This window comes from Mesoplodon bidens (assembly GCF_964165515.1).
Source record: "Mesoplodon bidens genome assembly, chromosome: 4".
NCBI lineage: Eukaryota > Metazoa > Chordata > Mammalia > Artiodactyla > Ziphiidae > Mesoplodon > Mesoplodon bidens.
Window position 1 is genome coordinate 158,980,369 of NC_138160.1, and position 19,164 is coordinate 158,999,532.

The 19,164-nt window shown below is 39.9% G+C and overlaps 1 protein-coding gene across 3 annotated transcripts in view; it reads right to left on the reverse strand.

Annotated features, from left to right (window-relative positions):
* Window positions 1–19,164, reverse strand: part of CREBRF (CREB3 regulatory factor) — a 66,594-nt gene that overhangs the window by 23,329 nt on the left and 24,101 nt on the right. For all 3 annotated transcript variants that reach the window (XM_081232571.1, XM_081232570.1, XM_081232572.1), the window contains exons 2-7: window positions 16,699–16,892; window positions 14,255–14,380; window positions 11,686–12,772; window positions 4,131–4,325; window positions 2,287–2,476; window positions 1,003–1,076 (exon numbers count right to left, since the gene is read on the reverse strand). In XM_081232571.1, the coding sequence (XP_081088697.1) occupies window positions 1,003–1,076; window positions 2,287–2,476; window positions 4,131–4,325; window positions 11,686–12,772; window positions 14,255–14,380; window positions 16,699–16,707 (1,681 nt within the window). In that variant the 5' untranslated portion in view covers window positions 16,708–16,892. The remainder of the gene's footprint in view (window positions 1–1,002; window positions 1,077–2,286; window positions 2,477–4,130; window positions 4,326–11,685; window positions 12,773–14,254; window positions 14,381–16,698; window positions 16,893–19,164) is intronic.

The window sequence follows — 19,164 nt, forward strand, 5'->3', positions numbered from 1 at the left end:
CTCCTCCCATCAGCAGCCTACTCTGTTATACTCCAGGATGCCTCAGAGATGATAGTTTTCTGCATGTGCCATGATGTGAAAGATTGGGAAGCACTGATCTAAACCAATGGTTCCCAAATATGTACCAGGATGGTTGCATAAGAGTAATCTGGGGTAGGGGCTTCCCTGGTGGCACAGTGGTTAAGAATCCGCTTGCCAATGCAGGGGACACGGGTTCGAGCCCTGGTCTGGGAGGATCCCACATGCCGCGGAGCATCTAAGCCCGTGCGCCACAATTCCTGAGCCTGCGTGCTAGAGCCCGCGAGACACAACTACTGTGCCTGCATGCTACAACTACTGAAGCCCACGTACCTAAAGCCTGTGCTCCACAACAAGAGGAGCCACCGCAATGAGAAGCCCACACACTGCAGCAAAGAGTGGGCCCCACTCGCTGCAACTAGAGAAAGCCTGTGCGCAGCAATGAAGACCCAAAACGTAGCCAAAACTAAATAAATTAAATTTTTAAAAAAAGGGTAATCTGGGGTAATGTTAAAAATATGGATTCCTGGGTTCTACTTGCATAGATTACAGTTCAGAGTATCTGGGGAGAAGCCTAGAAATTTTACAGTTTAACATGTACACACAAATGATTCTAATGAACAATCACATTTGTAAAACATGTTTCTAAACTATCCACTCAAAGGTTAAAATATACATTAGTTAATAAAATTGGCTAACCCAGCACACAACTGTAAAATGGAAGTCAGAGATTACCCATGGTCACAAGAGGTGAGCTCTTTAGGACAGAGGTGAGATTTGGCTTGGCGAACCACAGATAGACATACTAAGAGAAGGACGTGAATGAGTAAGAGTGAGTATATACCTTACTGAATGGATGAACAAAAAAGAGGCTGGCCTAAGGCTGGGCAGAATACAGGGAAAGCAAATAACAAAACCAAAGAAAAAGAGAGTGGTCAGCAAGGTAAAAGGAAGTTAATCAAATTGTTAAAAGTGTAGGTTTACCGTATTCTGTGTTGAGGCCCCATAATTTCACTTTATTAGCTTCATACTGTGCCTTTTTCTTTAACCGACAAGCCCTGTGAAAGGAAGGAGCAATTAGTTCACTTTTTTTTTAAAGGGAACATTCAGAATATACTTCTTTTTGCTGCTGTCAGATATTTTCTAATAGCAACCAAAAATCACTGCCTACTGATGTTTGTATCAAGGGCCTCAATCATCACCCCAAAACATACAATATCATCATTTATCCAAACTGATTTTTTAAAGTTTCAGCATAGATTCAAAAATAAAGCTATGGTTAGTATACCAAAATAAGCAAACAAAAACTGACAATACCAAGTGGTGTAGAAGATGTAAGATAAGTGTAACCCTTGTATGTTACTGGAGGGGATGTAAAACAGTACATACAACTACTTCGGAAAACAGTAAATATTGTTTTAATTTACTTCATTACCTTGGAAATAGCTACTCTGGCAGTTTCTTATACAGTTAAGCACACACTCCTGGGAATTTACCCAAGAGAAATGCAAACTTATGTTCACATAAACAACTGCAGATGAATGTTTATGGTGACTTTATTCATAATTGCACAAAATTAGAAACCACTCAACTATCCCTCAACTGGCGAACAGATACACTGTAGTGTATCACTTCAAAGGACTAATACTATCAATACTCCTCCACACAACATGATAAATCTCAAATTCGTCCTGTGTGATATCAAAGCCAGACTCAAAAGGCTGCATATAATACGATTCCATCTATATTCTGGAAAAGGTGCAACTGTAGGAACAGAAAACAGATAGGTGGTTGTGAGGAGTTAGCGGTGAGAGAGGGAGTTCACTTTTACAAAGAGGCATAAGGAAATATTTTAAGGTGATAAAAATGTTCAATATCTTGACTGTGGTTGTGGTTACATAATTGGATATGCTTGTCAAAACTCACAGAAGGATACACTGAAAGTGAAGAATTTACCAAGTAAGTTATACCTCAATAAAAAAAGGTGACTTACTGCAAAACAAAAAATAAAGAGCTATGATAAAATTTTTCCTTTTTATACTATAAGGCACTTGAGTTCATTCACCTCTCCCCTTTAAAAACTTCTTCCATGAAGCATAAATACCATCATTTACTTTCAAAGGAAAAATTATAATACTCTCATTGTAGTATTTATAAAAGTATATTTCTGAAAAAAGGGCCGAGGGCCATCTCCTCTATGAAAGCTCACTGAAGTCTAACCTCACCTCCTAGACTTCAATCACATGAGTAAACATAATTACCATTTACCTGGAAGCCAGCTTATTTTTTTCCTTCCTTGACCTTGGCCGGGCTGTTAAGGGAAGCTCACTGACTGGAGTCAGATCACTAATCACCTTATTCAGTTTCCGTAGTTCATTGCCTATCTGGAGTAGTTTTTTAGGATTTGGAGTCAGGTCTTCCACATCCGTTCTCCGTGACTTCTTTACTGCATATTTTCCTATAGATGGTTTAAAAGAAGTTTAAGTGAGATCATTTTGTTTAACAAGAGATACATTTTATATAGCCATATGTAAAAACCCATCTCTCCCCTCCCCCCTTTTCTTTTTTCAGAGGTCTCAGCATGTGAACAACCTACGCTAGAAGGGCTGGCCTCCTCTCCTTCCCACTTTGTGATGGCAAGAAATGGGGGTAATGGAGCACAACTCCAGGCTTCTCCCAACCCTTCTCCACCTTAAGGTTTCTAGCCCTGGTATGATGGATTCTTAATGATCTGTATGGAAGTAATAATAAGCATCTCAAACCTCAGGACTGGAGTCCAAGTTCACCTGCACACAAAAATCAGGGCTAGGGTACAGTATATGGTCAGCAACGAATCTGGAAATTTTACCCAAACCAAGACATTTATGCTGCTATGACTGAAAATTTGTCAGACATATATACTCCTGTGTTGGACCCAAAAGTCCAACAAATAAGTATTGCCTTTTCAGAAACCACGTCTTCAGTTAGTTTGATCAATAACATTACAGAAGACTCAAGAAGACTTTCCCTACCACTGCAGGCAAGAGGAATGGCTCTGTCCTCTGAACTACAATACCCTGAACAACTTTCTTAGTACTCACTACATGCTACCTGGACCTATTTGTTGGACCCATCTTTTCATTTCTGGTAGAAAATTAATCTGAAGTCAAAAACTAGGCCTTTATTCACTGAAAGATAATAGAGTACAGACCTGGGTGCCAGTGGAAAGGGAAAATGAGGCACAAATATACTTCTGATACAACTTCTGTGTCAAAAATGCTTAGCAACTTATATCTGTAGCATGAGCAACTACTAAACTGTTTACTGGGCTCCAAGCCTACTAGTGTCCCTCACCTTCTCAGTACAGACTTTGGATTAAGGTAAAAACATCTGTGCAGAAGAAATTCTACTCAATCACATCCTCCTGGGTTCACAGTTCAAAATCTGGCCTACCTAAGATTATAAGCCTCTCCTGACTCTTACTATTCAATTCTTCCTGCTCCATTCCTTTTCTCCACAATTGTTCTTCCTTTCTTTCCTTTCTCTCCTCTTTTCTCTCCACCACCGTTTTGATTCCAATCTCTCTGTTTATATTTAGGCCTGGAGATTGGACAAAAATGAAAGACAGAGATGCTAGAGCCCATTCTCTTCTTCCCCAACCGTTCTTGCTTATGGCAACTGTGACAGGTCAGGAATCAGCAGGCTCTTCGGTCATTTCCTGGGTAGGATATATAGAACAAGAAGTGACTAGAAATCATTTTTACACAAGCTTTCCTCCCTGTTTAGGTGATGGCTCTCAATACTGATAAAAGCTATTTGTGAATGAAGAGCAGTCATAGCAAATACAGCAGCTCTACTGTTCTACTCTCCAATTTGCTAGGAAGGGTTGAATACCTACATATAATGTATAACGATTAAGCATTATGGTTTACTATCTCTATTTAAAAGTGACATGAAATATCCAGGACTGATGGTTACCAAGACTTATCATGGTGGTCATGGTGCATGCAAATGTCACATCATAATGTAATACACCTGAAACTGACATAATATTGCACATCACCTATATTTCAATAACAAGAGAAAGGGAGGGAGGGAGGGAGGGAACAGACATGATCACAATCCCCTCTTACCATGATGTAAGCCATTTTTCTGATACATGTTACTTGGCAAGGTATCTCTGTTCCATTCAGATGGCCTTAGCATCCTCTCTTGCTGTGATGGTGTGAGTTGTTCACTATACTCCCAGAAGTACCTCCTTTTACCTCTCTTCCGAGAGGTAATTGAAGTCATCTCCTTCAAGTCTTCCACAGAATCATTTTCATAGCCTTAAAAAAAGAAAGCCCCCCGCCCCCAATTTTTTAAGTTCCATAAATTTCAATAGACCAATCAGAACAAACAAAAAGATCCCCTCTATTTACCACCTGACACATTTCCTTTCATCAAAAACAGTATTAACATGTTAAAGATAATAAACCGAATCTATAAAATAACTTTTAATATAGAAAACTCTAATTCAAAATATTTAGAGATTAATAAACAGAGATAACTACACTGTTTATCTTCCTTAGGTTTCTCTTTGGTTGGTTAGTATATGATACTTTTTTTTGTATCTTCACATGAGATTGAGAGAATAATGAAATATAGCCAGAGGAAAACAAACAACCCAATCAAAAAATGGGCAGAGGGGCTTCCCTGGTGGTGCAGTGGTTGAGGGCCCGCCTGCCGATGCAGGGGACACAGGTTCGTGCCCCGGTCCGGGAGGATCCCACATGCCGCGGAGCAGCTGGGCCCGCGGGCCATGGCCGCTGGGCCTGCGCGTCCGGAGCCTGTGCTCCGCAACGGGAGAGGCCACAGCAGTGAGAGGCCCGCGTACCGCAAAAAAAAAAAAAAAAATGGGCAGAAGACCTAAATAGACATTTCTTCAAAGAAGACATACAGATGGCCAACAGGCACATGAAAAGATGCTCAATGTCGCTAATTATCAGAGAAGGGCAAATCAAAACCACAATGAGGTACCACCTCGCACCAGTCAGAATGGCCATCATTAAAAAGTCCACAGGGCTTCCCTGGTGGCGCAGTGGTTGAGAATCTGCCTGCTAATGCAGGGGACACGGGTTCGAGCCCTGGTCTGGGAGGATCCCACATGCCACGGAGCGGCTAGGCCTGTGAGCCACAACTACTGAGTCTGCATGTCTGGAGCCTATGCTCCGCAACAAGAGAGGCCACGATAGTGAGAGGCCCGCGCACCGCAATGAAGAGTGGCCCCTGCTTGCCACAACTACAGAAAGCCCTTGCACAGAAACGAAAACCCAACACAGCAAAAATAAATAAATTTAAAAAAAAAAAAGTCCACAAAACAATAAATACTGGAGAGGGTGTGGAGAAAAGGGAACCCTCCTACACTGTTGGTGGGAATGTAAATTGGTGCAGCCACTACGAAGAACAGTATGGAGGTTCCTTAAAAAACTAAATATAGAGTTGTCATAGGATCCAGCAATCCCACTCCTGGGCATATACCCGGAGAAAACTCTAATTCAAAAAGACACATGCACCCCAATGTTCATAGCAGCACTATTTACAACAGCCAAGACTTGGAAGCAACCTAAATGTCCACAGACAGATGAATGGATAAAGATGATGTGGTGTGTGTGTGTGTGTGTGTATATATATATATATATATATATATATATACACACACACACACACACACATATACATACACACACACACACACACCAGAATACTACTCAGCCATAAAGAAGAATGAAATAATGCCATTTGCAGCAATATGGATGGACCTAGAGATTACTGTATTAAGTGAAGTCAGACAGAGAAAGAAAAATAAGTATCATATGATATCACTTATATGTGGAGTCTAAAATATGATACAAATGAAGTTATTTATAAAATAGAAACAGACTCACAAACATAAAAACAAACCTATGCTTACCAAAGGGGAACGTGGGGGGAGGGATAAATTAGGAGCTTGGGATTAGCAGATACAAACCACTATATATAAAATAGATAAACAACAAGTTCCTACTGTATAACACAAGGAACTATATACAGTATCTTGTAATAACCTATAATGAAAAAGAATATATATATGTATAACTGAATCACTTTGCTTACACCAGAAACTAACACATTGTATAAATCAACTATATTTCAATTAAAAAAAAAAGAAAATACAGCCACAGGAATGTTAAAAAGTACCATTAGTTAACAGTACTTAGACACTATACAATTATTTTTAATGTCTTCCGTCTAATATTCATGCATCTGAAACATCCCCAGACAGAAAGCTGTGTGCATTTCTGGGATGGTATCCTATGAGGCAGAATTCTGTAAGGCAGCAGTGGTTTTCTTCCTACTTCCCACGATACGCTTTTTGTAAAAGTACAAAAATGACAGTTCTCACACAGGCTATTCAAATAAAAACTTATATGCCTATTCTAACTAATATTTTATTGGAAGCAATTTGCATTTACTTAACTTTTTAAGAAGTTATTTTCCCTACTAATAGGAAGTTTCAGAAAATACTTAATTCTGAGCTGTTAGAACTACTGGTCAGACCCAATACAGAATAACCTATAAATCTAAAATACCCTCAGAGCATGGCCATCTTAGAGGTTACTCCACCTAATTAGTACTAGGTACCTGGGGCAATGGAGATGGGCTGTGCACGGGGCGTATACAGCCCTAAACCTAAGGTAGCAAGGAAAAACTGGATGGCAATGGCCAAGCAAAATGACCATTTTCCCTCCTAAAAACATGACTCCTCTAGAACTGACACTAAGAAAGTGATGACATCCGCACATTTTGGAAATAAAATCGCATTTTAGAATTTTGCCAGGTTTTCTTCACATTAAGAGTTAATTAGGAACATGATTCCATTTATTCGACATTGTGGGAAAGGCAAAAGTACAGGGACAAAGTGGTTGCCAGGAGTTGGGGGTGGAGGGAGAGGCTGACTATAAAGGAACGGGAGGGAAATCTGGGGGGTGATCAAACTATTCCGTACCTTGATTGTGGTGGTGGTGGTTTCATGATTACGTGCACTCGTCAAAACTCAAAGAAGTGTACACTTAAAGAGGGGTGAATTTTACTGTTATGCCTCGATAAACATGACCTTTGAAAACATAATCAATTCAGAGAGCAGAATGATTTCGAGGCAACAGTAAAGGCAAGCTTTTGTAGCACTGCTGGCTTAATAGCATTATAATGCTCATGTGGTACTTTAAAACAAAGTAAAAAACCACAAACAAACAAAACAACAACATGGCAAGCAGTGTGACAGAGAACCTTAGTTCTTCTTAAGAAATGAGGCACAGACTTCCCTGGTGGCGCAGTGGTTGAGAATCCGCCTGCCAATGCAGGGGACACGGGTTTGAGCCCTGGTCCGGGAAGATCCCGCATGCTGCGGAGCAACTACGCCCGCAAGCCACAACTACTGAGCCTGCATGCCACAACTACTGAAGCCCGTGCGCCCTAGAGCCCGCATGCTGCAACTACTGAGCCCACGCACCTAGAGCCTGTGCTCCACAAGAGAAACCACTGCAATGAGAAGCCCGCGCACCACAACAAAGAGTAGCCCCCGCTTGCCGCAACTAAAGAAACGCCCACGTGCAGCAACGAAGACCCAACGCAGCCAAAAATAAAATTTAAATAAATAAATAAATAAGAAATGAGGCACAAGTTAAGTGATACAATCATTTTCGGAAATCTGATTTTTGAAAATTCTGTTAGATACATAAAGTAATAATTTTTTATTTACTTGTGTTAATGTATCACTTTAAATTAAAGGACTTTTATCTTATTCCAGTTATCAACCTAGCTTTGGAAAAGGTGCAAGGGCTACCTGCTTCCGCCAGAAATGGCCTTTTTAAAAAGGCCTTTGTTCCATGAGGCCAGGCTAAAATTACTGGCTCACAGAGACTACCCTAGTATGGCTGGGAACACCTCAACACAGGCAGCACCAAACAAAACACTCCCATCTTCCTATCAATGTCAAGAACTGGTGTCCCACATTTAAGTCTACCCCAGCCCAAAGTATAAGGGAAACATTTGCACATACAGCTTCCTCAGGCAACCCATCCCCTGACACTTTATTTGATATGCTCCCTTAGGTGGCCTAGATTCCTGGCAAAACACTGTCTCTCTCATTTAACGTACTCACGTATTTCATTCACAGATGTTTCATTTGAGGCTTCTAAGAACTGGGTAGGAAGAGGTTATTAACCCTATTTACACAAAGAAACATGCTCAGTGGAGGGTTTAAGTGATTTGGCAGAGCTGGGACTGGCTCAGGCCCCATGCCTCCAGCTCCAAATGGGCTTCCCGCTTTGCTTGTGCCTATCTAGTTAAATGGTCTAAACAGATTTTTTTCCCCACATATATTCCACGTTAAATCCAAAGAGTCATTAGGATTTGGATTTCTTCTCTACCACCCAAATTAATAACCAGTTTTATTTACTTACAAATGTTCAGCATTTTCCCAAAAAAAGTATTTAAGGGTTATCAGTTTTCTTTGACCTAATATTTTAATATTTTCTAATAGCATACACCATGAACTCACAATAACACACACACACACAATGGATTTGTTAAAGTCATCTGCCTTTCAATACAGAGACTACTGTTATCAAGTAGAATGCATGAAAATTATATTCCCAGATCACTGGTCTTGCACTTAAGGTGATTAAATATTTCTCGAAGTGTGTTCTGAGGAACACTATTACTATAAAATGTCTTCAATCACAAGTGAGTTCTGTAGTCAAATAAATTTTAAGAAACTCTTGTCCTGAATCTTTCTCTTGCCAAGTCACAGTACACATAAGATCAGAAGACCGAGAAATCATGACAGTAAATAAACGCACTCAACTCTAAGTTGCATGAAGATAAGGATCATGTCTATTTTGTTCATCTCTGCATAGCCAAAAATCTAGTACACACAGTGCCTAACACAAAAATAGGCACCCCCCACACACAATTTTTTTAACATATCAATGATTTGTTTAATGTAACATTTCCCATGGAGCCTTTTCCATTTTCTTTCCATTTGATGGATCACCATATTGATCTAACTCATTCCTTCCTGACACAGTTACCAAAACGTAGTCAAAAAGGCCTAAAATTCTGATCACACATCTTTGGTTAGTGCAGATTACTGCCATTAAGCTGGTAAAGTCAATCATGAAAATCCTTAATAGGGATTACAAAATAAACTCCCATTCTGGGGGCCTAATTCTTAGCCTTACAACCATGTAATTCCATGACCCCAAACAGTTGTAGCCTGTCCACAGAATAGGCTCTATTAAAACTTGGGAGCAAGTCCAGAGTAGGGACTGAAACTCCATTTTACACCTTTCCTGGAGCTTTGTAGGCTCAGGCACTGTTGTAGCCAACTGCCAAGAAACAGCATCAAGGGAGCTAGTCATCACAAAAGGGCCTTTGTAAACTGCTGCAAATTAAACCAATCAACCCACTCTGAAGAAACCATAACTATCCCACTTTTCTGTTTCAAAGAATTTCTTCTTGCCTCTCACCAATAACTCACATTTGTATTCTTGAAGTCACTTGTTTAGCTCTTTCTTCCAAAAAGAGGGGAAATTTTCATTAGCAAATGAGAATAAGCCCCCAAAATACCATAAAATATCATTGATTTGTGGATAAAGCATGTCATTCGTTGACATTTGTGAGAAGTGTCCAAGTAATACTAACCAAAGAGGTTTTACTTCAAGTCAACTGGAAGTGAGTGAATTAAATGCCATCCAAACATTTAGCATTGTTAAATAGTGCCAAGAAGAGGGCTTCACCCTGACAAATGCCAGCTAACACATCTCTGTTTAAAGCACTGTTGGTTTCTTAACACCAACAAACTCACAAATCAGGGCTCTCCCGCCCCACCCCCGACAAGAGTCAAAAGGCTAAGAAAATGGAAATGGGGGTCAACCTATCAAGTGGTTTCTCCTCATGGACCTACTCATCTCTCAACACATTTATCCACGTGAAATCAAGTCAAAAGATCAAGGATGAACTTAAACTGGAGTTAAAAGTCAAAGAAAAGCAGGAATTCCCTGGCAGTCCAGTGGTTAGGACTCCACGCTCTCATTGTCGAGGCCCAGGTTCAATCCATGGTCAGGGAACTAAGATCCCACCGAAAAAAAAAAAAAAAGTCAAAGAAAAGCAAAACTACAACCAGAAGTGGAATCAACAGTATAGTCCTTGCCTGCCTTGCTTGGTGATAGTGGGATTTACCGACTCCCTCAGATTTCTATATTCCTTTTAGCACCAGCCGGTAAAGGCGTTTTCTTCCCCACACTTCCCACTTCCTAGTTATCACCCTAGTTATCACTCCTTGTCTCAACCCTTACCCTCCCTCCTACCCTAATTCTAAATATGGGACTCAAAACAATAGGACTGACCTGTCAGGTTTTAAGGACCACTCATGGAGAGCACTCTGGTCTCCCTATGGGAGGGAGCTATATAACTTACTGCTAACTGCGAAGACCGTTTGAAACACCTCAAAGCAGAATTCATTAACTTGTTGAGAGAAAAGTTTTCCTGCTAAGCAGAAAAGACAATTGTTCTGTCTAGGCTATACTGAGTGCTAAAGTAAACCAAAGAAAAGGCATAAACCCTTTTCCTCCACCTTTTCCTTACTTGAAAATCCACTCAAGTCAAACAACTTAATTGTATCAAATGCATAAATCGAAGCATTTGTGCAATAGAAAGATTTCACTAAGAGAAAAGTCTCTGGGCAATAATATGCTTCACTGGCTACAATATAGCTACTATGGCTGAAAAAGCTTTCTGAAAACTAAATACCAATGTTTATACTGCCTGAAATTCCAACAATGAAAGGGCTCTCTTTCACAATTTATATTTTTCTTAATAACTTGGTCTTTTATGTAGAAGTTATAGTACCAACATTATTTTTGAAGAAAATAACTTTCGCTTAAATGTGAAGATCTTCACTTCTTTGTGCATTTAACTGTGTGCCACTTGGCAACACTATTTTTCATAAATAAACTGCACAAGCCAACAGTGGCAAGGGCCCAACCATGTACATGCTGAAGTGAACCAGTTCCCCACAGGTTTCATTTTCTTTCTCCCTTTTTTTTTATATGCACTGTATATAAATAGAGCAGAGACTCCTTCATGCTCATTAAATTATAGCATGTATTTTTCTTCAGTGGAAAAATACTGTGCAAATGAAACATGCAGCAGACACAAAGAAAAAGCTCTCTTTTACCTTATTCATTAAGTAGGCTTTGTTGGTTATTAGGGATGAGTAATATAAACCATCATTGCTTGGTTCACCATTCTAGGGACTCCAAACATACCTCAATTATAACAGAGGGACACATGCAGAAATAGGAATATTTTTTAAACCAATCAATTTTGGCATCTTTGCACAGCTGCTCAAGAGAGTGACAAATCAGATCACTTAACATAAGATAAATTAAGAAGAAGCCCTGGAGGAATCAGCATATGAACTACACATGAGCAAGAGTGATTATTTTAGAGCTGTTTGAATAGATAAAAGCAATTACATATCCAAGTCAAGATACTAAGTCATTTAATCCCCAAACTAAGACAAAGAAAGCATCCACAGCAAAACTTTCTATTTCAAGAGAGTAGCAAAAAGTCAATTCAGTAAGCCTCCAAGCACTACAATACCTGGTTCCGAGAAAGTGTCACTGATGTCATCATCCTTGTCATCTTCATAATCCTCTTCCTCTTCTTCCTCTTCCTCGTTTTCAGAAAGTTCGTGCTCGCTGCCAAATCCTTCATCATGGTCCTCATCGTCAACATCTTCCTCGTCCTCCTCATCTTCTTCAGGACTGCATTTGGTTGGCTGTTCACCCAAGGTGTCAGAGACAAAAAGGGAATAATTGTGCTCTTCTTTTTTCTGGGATGAATCTGAGACCGATGTGCTGGCAGAAAGGCTGCTACTCTCTCCTGCTGCAATAGACACAGGCCCCTCCTGGGGCAGGGGACTGAGTAATAGTTCCTGGGTTTCTTTAAAAGGCAAAGCTGGAGTGGCATGGCCCTGCAGAGGCTCCGTCCCTTTTTTCTCTGGTCTTTTGGCTACGGCACCACAGTAGCAGGTGTTCTCCTTTGCTGCATCTGCATGAACCTGGCTCAATAGAGGCCGGCTCTGCTGCACTGGGTTGATCTTTACCTTTGCCTTTTTCACATAGTCTTTACATTCAACATGAAAGTTCACTTTTTCATTATGATACATGTTGGTCTTCACCATGATTTGTGTGCTTGAAGTGGGTTTACTTGCTTTTTGGACACAGTCTGACAAAGGGACCTCAGCCTGAAGAGTCTTAGAAGAACACACAGGAGCCGCTGCTCTGCTTGCGATCTTTTTACCAGGGAATGATGAGGGCAAGGGATTTTGTTTGACACTGAAAAGTGAATCAGGGTAATAAAGGGAATCAGAAACAGACTGAGAGTCCTCGCTATTAAGCTGGGCCAAAGTTGGAGTTTTACTTATGACCTCTTCATCTTGATAAGGGCTAGAAAAGTCATCGAGACCCAAGTAATCCACTTCTTTTGTTCCCCAGATGTCACAGCTGGTTAGTTTGGTGTACTTCGTTAAGTCTTCACAGTATGTATCCCACTGTTCCCAGTTTGAGGTTAAAGCACCCTCGTTATCCAGGACATCTGTGAAAGACTCGAGATTTTCAATGTCTTTGCAGTCCTCCAAAGAAAGGAAGTTGTCTCTAGGATTTTGCTGGTAGTTCATCTCTCTATCCTGAGAAAGGTTTAAAAAAAAAAAAATCACATACCGTAATTGAGGAAAGAATTATTTACCTCCATCCTCACTTTCATGTATCAAATTGATAAATCAGTACTCAACCTGTGGTCTGCTTTTACAATAAAGACTACTTACATGACACTCTACCATTCCATTTAATATCATTTCCTCGGGCAAGGAAAGATAAAATAGGGAAAATATGTCCCCTGAGAAACTTAGGTATGGTTCAGGGCTCTTGAACTTCACTGTAAACACTCTTCCCGAAAAAAAGTATACATTTCCTGATCTTTAACTTAGAAGGATTTGGGGACCTTCTCAGAAACAAGCTTCAGTTATAAAGCAAATAACAAAGGCCTTACCTTCATCACAGAATATGTCTTCTTAAGTGAGAATTTAAACATAGAGGTGAAGAGCAATCCAAAGAGAGGTGCAACTCAGCCACAGAAAGATAAGATCTTTGGTAAGACCTGGTAACAACTCTTGGGCATGGAAAAGTACTTTACCTCCTCATGAATATGATACTCCTCATGAGTAGAGAGATGATTTTTTAAATGTCAGTAAGACTATGCAGCCATTAAAAGGAATGCGGTTAAGCTCTAATGTACTAGGATGAAAGGCCACTTACCATGTTTTTATGTTAAAAAGAGTTAAGTTACAGAATACTGTATCAATGATATGTCATCCAATTTAAAATATGCATATATTTATATATGCATAGAAAATCTCTGTTAGTGCTAATTATCGCTGGAGAGAAGGTTTGGTGGGTGGAGGCTCAGGAAGAAAATGAGGAAATTTTCAGCTTTCCAGTTTTTTTTTGTTCTGTTTTGATTTCTCCATTTGTTCGTGGGGTTTTGGTTTTTTATTTATTTATTTTTTTTTGGTTGCATGTATGTCTCTGTGTGTTTTAACAGCTTTATTGAAATATAGTTTATATACCACAAAATTCACCTCTATTAAGCGTACAACTCAATAATTTTTAGCAAATTAACGGATTTGTGTTAGTTTTCCAGTTTTTATATATACCTCCGTGTTTCTTAAGTTGCATGTAATTTAAATTATTCTTAAAGTCTTTTTCTTAAGAATCTTAAGTGTCTATTTACCTCAAGAATAAATGATTAGCATATTCAGATGTTGCTTGGAATTGCTACCTTTGTCTCACATTCTCTGTGTCATCTGCCTTGCTCAATGTTATCATTCCTAAATATCCCAGCTTTAAAGTCCTTTAGCAGTTAGGCATATTAAAAAGACGGCTTCTACCTTCATCATCAAAAACTAGGCTTAAGGATATTTAGATAACCTTTCCTCTTACTATTTTCAATGGGTTCATACACCCTTCTAAAATACCAGACTGATAGTGACAAGAATGAAATTTGGCCTGATCACATCATTTTTTCTTTTTAGACATTTATAAATAAAAAAAACGATACAACACCTTTACCTCAAATCGATTAAAGCAGAATCCAAGAAAATGTTACTTACCAGTTCATACATGAAATCTGGATCTGAACTGTTTGCTAAGAGATCTGTGCTCATCAGAGTCTGTTCTGAAAAGGTGTGGCTTCGAAAGGCATCCCCAAAAGGCGGATCCATTCCGCTTACACTAGGCTACAACAGAGTGATTTTAATTTTGGAAAGTTAATGACTGCTTCGAGACCAGTTTATTACACACAAGCCCCACCCTCACACCAACTAAATAATTATCTTTAAAACAATTTTGTATTTTTTCCTGCTTTTTAATTTTAGTACATTTAAAATATCTAACTAACATTAAACTGTGGACTTATATTAGGAAAATAACTAAGATGCATCAAACATTGGAAAAGGAATAGACTGGAAATTGTTAATTATACCTAACTTCTAAAAACTAAAGCTTATTTAGCCACCAGAGTCAGCATGTAGTACCTAATGAGTACTTTTATTTATTAGCTATGTAACATTTCTTCAAATCCATCTCTAACAACACTCACTGTTCTAACTCCAGAAAGTGGAGAATCCCCTGCCATTTCTTCGGGTCTGCAGAGGTAGCAAGATAGTCTCTATACTCCTAAATGAGTTCAATGTCTTATTTCCCAAAACAAGTGTAAGACCATTTGGGCATCTCTAGTCCAACAAATCCCTCCAGGAATGTGATGGAGACAGGATCAGCCAAATATCAAAAAATCTGCTGAGTGAGGCCAGTAACTGGGGCATGAACTCAGTAGCCTTAATCGTGATCCCTGAGAAGGATACAATTTCTATGATAAGTAAGAAAGGGAGAAAAAAAGACTCGGTACCCAGAGTTGATGCTCCTTCTTTTCTCTTTATCCCCCCTTTACCATTTCAAGGTGTAAACAAATCACTTCAGAGTGAAGTTCGGGCTAAGACTACTAAAGTGGCCCAAACAAGTCAAAGTCCTCACTTTGAAATCTAACTTGGATAAAGGAAGAAGATGGGAAAGAATACAAATTCCCTGTTTGCCTTTTTGTTCTTCTCTTGAAAGTTTCTGACAAAACTTTAAAAATTATATTAGTCTACTTGCTTATATTTCTCTATTCATATACCTTCTACCTACCACAGACTGACCCCTTTTCACACACTCTTTCACCATGTTTTCCTCCATGGGTACTTCCCATCCCATTCTTTTCTTTCTCTTACTTTCCGCAAGCTCGCCAGGTTGCAAGCTCAAAATAAGTGTTTTATAGACCTAAATTCAAGTATTCAATAAATAGCGAATGAAACCTTGAATGGGAAAGAACTCAAAATGGGTATCTGCAGTCCACTTGGTATAGTGGCTGGGGTGGAGGGAGGCCACTGGTCTTTTTACTATCAGCTAGCAAACCCCCTTTTGCCTCCGCTGCCTGCCTCCAAATCACTGGACCATCTCGGCAAGTTGCTGATTTCCCATGCTCGAGGCACAGTTCTGCCTGGCCCCACATAAAGCCACCTCAGAGTCCCTGCCCTCTCATTATTTCTAGGTTCCTCCCCAGCATAAAAAGGGGAGGGATAGGGCTTCCCTGGTGGCGCAGTGGATCGGAGTCGCCCCTGCCAATGCGGGGGATGCGGGTTTGATCTCTGGTCTGGGAAGATCCCACGTGCCGTGGAGCGGCTGGGCCTGTGCGCCGCAGCTGCTGAGCCTGTGCTCTGGAGCCCGTGCTCCGCAGCAGGAGGGGCCGCCGCAGTGGGAGGCCTGCGCACCGCGGCTAAGAGTGGCCCCCCTCGCCGCGGCTGGAGAGGGCCCGTGTGCAGCAGTGGAGACCCAACACAGACAAAAAATAAAGGGCGGGGGGTGGAGGGATAAGACCTAACCACTGGAGGGGGAAGGGAAGAAGTTTGGATATGCAGAACAGGGACTAACAGGACTTCATTTATTGTTTCGGTGATTGCCTCAAACCAGAACTGAGCAATTCAAAGTAGTTACCATGATATAAATAGATACAGTCATCCTTAGACATGTTTTGTGGGAGGTAGAGGTATGTATGTATGTATGTATGTATGTATGTATGTATGTATGTATGTATGTATGTATGTATGTATGTATGTATGTGTGTGTGTGAAAGAGAGAAAAGTTGAAGTCCCTCACCATTTCCTCCTAACTGATTCAATGGGCATGAAGGGAAAGGAAAATTGGGAAACTAGAAGAAGATAGAGGGGATGGAAATGGGCTTTCTGTGGCAGATTAATTTTCAGGGGAGTTGGTTTAGCCCCCATAAAAGCCAGCACCTCTGCTACCTTCTAACCAACTTCTCCTTCGCATTGCTCCCTGTGTCAACCTCATTAAATTTTAAAGCTATAGCAAAGGAAGGACATGTATTCAAAACCAGTTGAGATCAGAAGCAAAATGTCTTTAAAAGATAGTATAACAAGTTGTGTTAAGATTCAGAGAACTTACTGAACCAACTGCAGTGGGAAAATATAAAACTCTGCACCTACTCTGTATGATTTACCTGAGGCATTTCCAAGCCCAGATCCTGTGAGTCCGATCCCAAACTTCTTTTTTTTCTCGTTTGTAAATTCCTTTCCAGCTTTACTTTTAATTTCAAGATCAAAGATGATTTTCACAATAAACAGCAGGTTTCCCAGAATGCCTTCAATTCAACTGCTTGTATCACTGTTGTTTTTTTAATAATTCTGTGCGAATCTGTCAACAACACAAAGTAACTTCACTGAAAGCCACTAAAAACAAGTTGACCTTTCAAAAATAACATTAACAAAGAACACTTTAAAGGAGTTAAGTACTGTGATTGTACTATCAAGAATTTAGGCCATTTTTTGGTACCAACTATTCTGAAACTCACCATCCCTCCCTTTATCTGTTTCTACAATAGGACTGGTCAATAACCAACTGGCACCATTAAAAAAAAAAAAAAAAAAAAAAAACGCTGACAAAATTAACATAGGCCTGGGACTTCCCTGACAGTCCAGTGGTTAAGACTCCATGCTTCCAATGCAGGGGGCGCAGGTTCTATTCTCTGGTTGGGGAACTAAGAGCCCACATGCCCCGTGGCACGGCCAAAAGGAAAAAAAAAAATTATTAACATAGGCCCATCTTTCCTGTGATCTAAAAATGTATTTTACTTAATGTTAAAATAAACCTCCCATTCTCTTCATGTTTTGTATGAGAAAACATAATGTCTCAGCAATTCTATCTACTGTATAATCATTACTGCTAAGTGAACCTACATTTTATATCTCTCAGAAATGTACAAGAAGAGCAACGAATATGTATCACCAATAACAGAATTTAATATATCCTCTACATTACATAAAATCATGTTCATATAATGGTATATGCAACATTATTCTTTGAGTTATAAGTGAAAACTGTCCTTGAAGTAAGAATTATTCCAGTAAGCTCTGAACGTGTATGTTGAGAGGGGAAACGGGGATAAGGACTACTTCGCAGAGTGGTTTCAAGGGTTAAATTAAATGACTGCAAGTCACCTGGCACAGGGTCTTGACTGTGGTAGAAACTGACAGGTTAGTTCCCCTTTCCCTCCTCTGTGAAGGCTTTAATCAAGAAGAACTAAACAGCTATACCCACTTCATCATCTCTTCCTAGATAAGTGGTCCTCAAAGTGTGATCCCAGGACCAGCAGCATCAGCATCAACCTGGAAATCTGTTACTAATGCAATTCTTGGGCTCCAGCCCAGACCTACTAAAGCAGAAATTCTGAGCGTAGGGCCCAGTAATGTGTTTTAACAAGCCCTCAGGGTGATTCTGCTCCTCTCTAAAATCTGAGAACCTCTGCTTTAAACTGAACTTCTTGCTCTTATTCATTCTAGATGCAGTATCATTTCTTAGACTGATGTAAAGAGCCAACTTAAGCTACGTTGCCCTCTGTAGTTAACACATTCTCTGGCCTAGAGCTTTAGAGCGATACATCAATTTCAGAGACCTCTTGCTGAGCAAATAAGAGATAGTCAACAGGGACGCAATAACTGTTCTACTCAATTAGATTAATAAATTGACTATCATTTGCATTTCCTAGATCTTTGCTGGGCTTTTCCCACTAGTGGGCTGTCATTCTCAGTGCACTGTTCTAGCCTAGGAAACACCCTCAAGTGCCCAACCTGGGCCCAGAAACATAATTAACTATGCGTCTCAATCCAGTGCTACAGTTTAAATGGACTGATGCCTGCCTGTGCCAAAGGCTAGTTCTGGCCCAATTCCTCCTTGGACATACTGCTGACACGTACTCTCAGTCCTAACTCTTCCCATGATTTCTGTGAGAAACAAGGTCAGTTGCCTTTTCCAGACCTATTACTTAGACCCCCCCCAAAAAACCAAATTATTCAAGTGATGCATTCAACAAAGTGGACTAGTATAATCCTGTACTATAACCTTGGATCTGGGAGAAAAGTTTGATACTCTCTAAAACCTGAAACTTTTCCTTTCTAGCAACAGGGCTGAAGAATCAAGAAGAGATTGAGTTCTCTTCAACATATATATTTTGGCATATATTTATTGACAGCCACTATAGACACCATGTACCAACAGCTTGGCTTATCAGGAAAACACTGGACAAAAAAAGGGCTAAGTTCTAGTCATTGCTCTCACTTGCAAACTCTACAATACTGGGTAGGTCAATCTTTATAAGACTCATTTTTTTCATCTATATAAAGAAAATAATATTACTCCTGGCTACCAAATTTTCTAAGCCATAAAACTTCCATACAAATACAAATATTTATGTAAAACGTTATTTTAAACACTTGGCATCGAAACAAATTTGTCAATGCAGTTAACAAAAAGAGCACTTGTTTGGAAGACAAGAGACCTGGATTCCAGTTTTGATTCCATAATTAAAACTAAATAGGAGAGTGGCCAAGATGGCGGAGTAGAAGGACCTTAAGCTCATCAACTCTCACAAGCACACCAAAATCACAAGAATCTGCAGAACAATCATTGT